Genomic DNA, 6,659 nt, shown 5'->3' with positions numbered 1-6,659 from the left:
CATCACTTTTGCAACAACCAGCGCCCAGAAGACTAGAATGCTGGGAACCCTCATCGGGAAACGAGAAGACCGAGGAGCCAGGATCAAGAGAGGGTACTACGCGTGGAGCAGAGTGAAGCAATGGCTCTGGAATGCGAGCCTCTCCAAGCGCACCAGAGCATTGGTGGTCCAAGCCGTAGTGGAGTCCACTCTCCTGTTCGACTGTAGCGTTAGAGCATGGACACCGACCGACATCCAGAAGTTCCAGAGCGTTGCAGACAGAGCCTACAGGTTTGTGTGGAACAATGGAAAACCTCTCACACTGATCAGGATGCAGAATGAAGGAGTCAACTGAACGAGTTCCGCAGACAGCTGAACATTGAATCGATAAGGACCAAGATCGAGTGCAGAGCATTAGAGCGAATGGGCCACGTTCTCAGAATGTCGGATGAGAGGATTGTGAAGAAAGCCGTCCTCGGATCCTGGGACATGGAGAGGACACGCAGTGGGAACTCGCGAGGCAACACCATCCAGTACTGGCGCAGACTGCTGAAAGAAGCGGGACATGAAGACGACAACAGCGAGAACCTCACCAACGGCCGGAAACGATGGAAGAAGACCGTTACAGATCGCAGGACGTTCCTCAAAAACTGGGAGACGCAAATGTGCAACTGGCACAGAGGATCGGAAAAACCGGCCCGCTCACAATGGAATCGAGAGAGAATAAGTGACAGCGGTTGGCCTTGCCGCTGGGACGGATGCGACAAGAAGTGCGCATCAAAAGGAGGACGGGCGAATCACGAGAGAAAAGCACACAGAAGGGAGTCAGTAGACTACAAGTGTCTAAAGTGCAACGACAGTTTGTCGGACCAGGCTGCTCTGACGAACCACTTCAAGGCGTGCCAAGGAGGTCAGGGTGGGTTCTGTCCGAAGTGTCAGAAGTCTCTGTCGTTGATCAACATGGCAAGACACCGAAGGACCTGTCGAGGAGAGCACCCGACAGCTCCAGAAGTAACCAACACCATTATCACAGGACGATTCGCCGGAACGAGAGCCAGAATCCAATGCGAAGAATGCGGTACTTGGGTGACAAAAAACAACATTTCAAGACACAGGATCACATGTCCTGGAAACTGGGAATCAAGGCCCCCTCACGGGGCGTAAATGACAAAAGAAGAAGAAGACGGCGTCAAACTCATCAGGCACTAGCACCTCAAAGGCTAGGAATACGAAATGAGCAGGGGGCTCAATGAGGGTTTCTTAAGTCTTGAGAGGGAAGGAAAGGGGCTCGAGTGTGAACTCGGATGAAATCTGAAGTCACGAAAAATAAATTTTAACGAAACGAAATATTGTTATTAATATGCTATAATTAATATATATATCAAAATGCTTCATGACAATTTTCCGATTGGATAAAACAAAAGAAATTTTAATCCTTAGCTTCAAAAGCGGAAATTTAAGGTGCAGGTGTATGCAAATTTTGATTGCTGTTCAGCGATAGTGTGACAATTTTACATGGTTGTGAACTTTGGGGTGTAGATAAAGTTAAATCTGCTGCAAACTTCTGTAAATGACCACTGGCACTGTATCTTGGGCAACACTCAACATTCTGGGGATTCAATGGCAGATGGCGATACGCGATGAGGATATCGATCTTGAGTCCGGGAGTAGGTGCCAGTCGGTCATATTCGGAAGTTTGACCTTGAGCAATACGAACAACGTAATTTTGTGGTGAAAAGTAATTTTTCAAAAACTCGAATTGAGTCTGTCAAGCTCAACTTTCTCGCGACAACTGCAAATCTCAGAAATGCAAGATCAGAAAAACCGAATTACAATCGCGGGAAAGTAGTCAAAAAAAGCAGCGGGAAATTGCTATTCGCAATTTCCAGCTATAAAAATTACACGAGAGTAGAGCTGTCCTATCCTGAAATAGGAAACAGAACGATTACGAAAGAAGAGTATATTGATTCGAAGTGGACCAGATTGAACCTTTGGTGGAAAGGTGGCAACCGAAGTCTCCCATTGGTCCAACCAAAAACTTTAATTCTAAAGTGAAAACTCATTTCCTTTGCTGGAATTTGTTAATAGCAAACTTCTCAAGTTATTACATTTTTGCTAGAGTCGCTACTTAATTTAGTTACTCCAATTCTCGAGTGTGCTTGTATGTGAGTTCCCAATTTAGTTTTTTTGATTGTGTTTTATAATTGTTATGTTGAGGTAAGGAGAGTTTTAGGTTGATCCATCTGAATCGGATCAAAGTTCCACTGTCTAATAAAAAGTAACTGTACGGACTGTTTCGACCCTGTTTTTAACGGCGTTCGCGTATTTTGGGTATTTTGAGACCTAAGTATGGGGCGTTCTTATTTCCTAGAGCGGGGGGTTTTTTGGTAGTGGCCTTTAAGCTGTAATGGGGGTTTTAGTCTCACGTCGCAAGTGAACCGAATTGGCTCCGACCGTTCGAGGTAGAAAAACACAAGAGATAGTGTCCCTGACTCTTAAGCCAATGGTTATAGGGCCTATTTTTCTTTAACGTCAAATGTGACTTGAGTAGGCGACTGTTACACTACTGTGATATTCGACCAGAATGGACAAAATTGCAGATTGGATGGATTCGAAATTTTAGCAGCTAAAACCCGAAACCCCCCCACGAACCAGGAAGGGTGGGGGGTTTCGGCGTCCCGTCATCTCCTGAGTGGTCCGTGACCAAAAACACTTAAAGATATATGTAAAACCAAACAAATAGTAGTATGGTACCCAAGAAAAACAAAAAACATAAAAAATAACCGAAAAAACCAAAAACAGTAAGAAAGTTAAAAATTAGTAGAAATCATCCCCCCAGACAAGATGTGATCCGACCCTCCCGTTTAGATTAACAACGTTATTGGGACGATTAGTCAAACGGTGAGGATCAAGATATTCTGGTGTTTTGAAATTTTAAAAATTCGAAGTGATGACGTAATAAATCTGAGAAGCGTCAAAAACGGCCATTTTGGAAGAAAACCAGAATAAAATCAGATTAACATCAGATCAGGGGAGCAATACGCGAAGGAAAACCGTTATCTTTGTGGACCAGGATAAAGATGGTGAAAAGGTAGAACGAAACCTGGTGCAAAATTGTTTGTACGGGGAGACGAACGATGAGAAGAGCCAGCGAGTACAAGATCAACACCCGGGACAAGGAAGTTTGTCCGGGGAGTCTGATGTAGATGAGGAAATTCCTGATGGGAAGCAGGACCTGGAGAACAAAGTTGTGTCCGGGGAGTTCAGATGGATGAGAAGAAAGCAAAGAACTGACCCAGGAGGTGGTGCAGACTCCGTCGCAGACTCTTCAACAGATGACAACTCCCGAAACTCAAAAATTGACACCTACTCAGACAGGAACTCGAGCTCAGGATCGGAACTGTCAGAGTTAGCAATCCACACACTACTAGTGGACACTCGTGCAAGGGATCTGGATAGAGAGGTGTACCAGGATCCTGATAGTGATCGCTACCTCATACCAAGCGAAAGAGTCTTTGACGACGCAGCGGATGATTTGGAAACAATAGCGGTATCGAAACGTTCGATAAGTCTGTTGCCACAAAAGAGGTAGTCAGGACTGATCTTCAGCCGTTCAAACAAGAAACACAGCCGTTGGCGAAGATTTGGTGCGTTGAGATGGAGGAAGACACACACCAACCCAATGAGCTGAATAGTCAGATGAGGGTCATGAAGACGTACTTGAAGGCGAGATACAGACTCTCGGATCTTCTAAGGGCGCAGAGAAATGACCGCATGACAAGCAACCTGAAAAGGTGGATCGAGAATGGTTCTCCGGACAAAGGGGACCTTGAGGAAGACAGTTACCGTATCCTGAGACAATATTTCATGCAGAAAGAGGGAAGGTTATACTTGAACAAGGACGGGATTGTGGCTTGCAAGAGAAGAGATGAAGACAAAGTCCTATAAAAGTATAACGCAATAGTGTTGCCGCAACTCTATCAGACAGAACTCTTGTTCAGGTCGCATGATCAGATGGGCCATCGGGGGAACGACAAAGTTTATCAAAGGATCCTCTGAGTGGCCTGGAATGAAGAAGGCATGCGAGAAGTGGGTAACAGCATGTCTGTCATGCCAACAGGTCAAGGATCCAAGGAAATTGCGATTTCCCTTGCAATAGATCGAGTCGTCTGAATTCAACGAGGTGGTTCAGATAGATCACCAAAAGATATGCATGACAGACAGTGGTTATAATCAGGTATTGGTCATGATATATCACTTCACGAAGTATGCAGATGCCGTGCCCTGCTTAACTGCCTCGGCGGAAGAGACGTGCGATCACCTGATCAATACGTGGATAGCGAGACACGGTTGTCCGATGACGTTTCAATCGGATAACGGAACAGATTTCGTAGGAGAACTCACGAAGGAGCTAATGAGACGCTCACAAGTTGCTCAAGCTCACTCCACGACATACCATCCACAGACAAATGGCTTAATGGAAAGGCAGAATCGAACGTTAGTGTCGATGCTGAGGGTATATTGTTCCAGGTACATGAGCGATTGGGACAGATATCTTCCACAGGTGATGGGAGCTTACAATAGCACACAACATTCCATCACCGGAGTTAGCCCACATATGATGCTGACCGGGCACGAGAAGTCTTTGCCCTTGACTTTATTCTACCCAGAGTATGAGGGGAAGAAGACGTCACCACAGGTCTATGTGAGGGATGTAATTAGACGTCAGCAAGAGTTGAATGACTTGTGTAGACGAAATACTCAGCAAGCACAGGCAAGGCAGAGGAAAAGATTTGATAAGAAAGCAGCTGGTGCAAAAGCTTACTCGGTAGGGGACTACGTATTGGTATTTCAGAACGTCATACCACCGAAAGGAACGAAAAAGCTTTTAAAAAATTGGAGGGGACCCTTCATGATTACGGAGGTGCACCAGGAGGGACGCTATTATAGACTGAGTACAGGCCGAAACGCTCATTACGAAAACATTAAGCCACACAATCCATCGTCAGAAGACTGGTGTATACCTGCAGACATGGAAGAAGGGGATTATCTAATGATGGACCCTGCTTGTGAGGTCAATGAGAAGGGCACCAGGGAAAAGAACGATGGAAATGAGGTCATAGAGGAAGGAACAAGTACACCACTGGACCTGGAACCAAATGACGTGATTGAAGCTGACAATGAAATTTTACCCTACGCAGAGAAGGACTGACAGGACCCTGAACAAAGGGAGGTTCCTAGGATCTTGGAGCCGGATCTTCCATTCACGATACAGACTCGTAAGAATGACAGGACAAGATCCCAGAAGAAATATAACCCTTACGGCGACGATTTTGTAATTGACAGGATAGACCTAAAGAAGATAGTGGAAGAAATAGTGGGTCTAGAAGAAATAACTGTGTCACAGGACATTGACATAGTCGATGATCACGGCAATGAGTGGGTCGATGACCGGTCGAAACCCGAGGTAGAATTCGACGACGAGTAACAGCAGTCATATGAACAAGACTTGACGTATCTGCGTGTCTTGGAATGGCTGAACGAAATGACGTCGGACCCAAAAGAGACCAGTTTCACGATTCAAGATGTAGATCGTGAAAGCATAAAATACATGAAAACCGAACGAGAAGACCCTTCCTGGGCTGCCCAGGAGGGGCGACTACTCATTCCGGCTTCCAATCTCGATTTGATACCCGGTATGCGATCGACAGGGACGTCGATGGATATTTTTGTCCGGGGAGTGGGGGTAGGACTTACCCACACTGAAAATTTATTAATAAAAAATTAAGAATAGCAAGAGAGAAAGGAAACTTAGAAGCAGAAACAGGCGAAGAACCTAAGAAACCTGACATAGGGAGGGTAGTTGAGTCATATTTTAACCTACCAAATGAATATTCAAGGAGCATAATACTAACAGACAGCGATTTCATACTCACGGATAGAACATGTGCAATAGCAATCACAGCAGACATGAGTTTTAAGACAGTGTTAGCAGCAGATTCTAAGAGAGAACAAGAATAGGGGGCGTAGCAGCCTTGCCTCCGGCGGCGTCACAGATACCGTGAAAATAACTATGTTTCTTAGTGGCACGGGCGACGGAGAAGCGGCACGTAGACCCGGAAAAACTAGTCTCGTCCTTGACGAGATTGAGAGACTTTCTCGTTGAAAGGGATGTGAAGGAGCTTTCGCTTCCAGTGTACGACCCGAACAGAGGAGGACTGCATCCTCGAGAACTGTACGCGCTTATACATGTAATCTTATCTGATACTAATATACAAGTATATTTACACAAGAAATATTACTTAGGTATTGGCTGAGTGACGTGCAAGAGGGTGTTAGACTAGATTATGTATTGTGTTATATGTGGGTTATGTTATGTTAGGTGTTATGTTATTAAGGTCCTGGGCGAGAAGGAGTTAGTGACCACGAACAACTGAATAAAGATCTTGAGAATAGATCCAAAGTTTGAACTGTCCAATCTTAAGTCGAATTCCAAAATTTTAGAGACCGATTGATTTTAATAAATTTTAGGATAAAAATCTTTTTATCTGAATGTTTTTAAAAAAATTTTAACGAGAAGTTGAGGTGAAACTGACAAGTGTGATATTCGTGACCTCTTTTCTAGATCCTGATTGATCGTTTAATTGCTCACTTGAGTCAAATCATAGAATCGAATCAAA

General features: G+C 44.7%; 1 protein-coding gene across 1 annotated transcript; it reads left to right on the top strand.

Annotated features, from left to right (window-relative positions):
* The first annotated feature begins 420 nt into the window (after positions 1-420).
* On the top strand, positions 421-1,143 carry LOC134854866 (zinc finger protein 525-like). The gene has a single exon (XM_063871225.1). It carries the CDS (start codon positions 421-423, stop codon positions 1,141-1,143), a length of 723 nt encoding a protein of 240 aa, XP_063727295.1.
* Positions 1,144-6,659: the final 5,516 nt, after the last annotated feature.

Source organism: Symsagittifera roscoffensis, chromosome 9 (assembly GCF_963678635.1).
Source record: "Symsagittifera roscoffensis chromosome 9, txSymRosc1.1, whole genome shotgun sequence".
NCBI lineage: Eukaryota > Metazoa > Xenacoelomorpha > Acoela > Convolutidae > Symsagittifera > Symsagittifera roscoffensis.
This window is presented reverse-complemented; position numbering and strand designations above follow the sequence as displayed.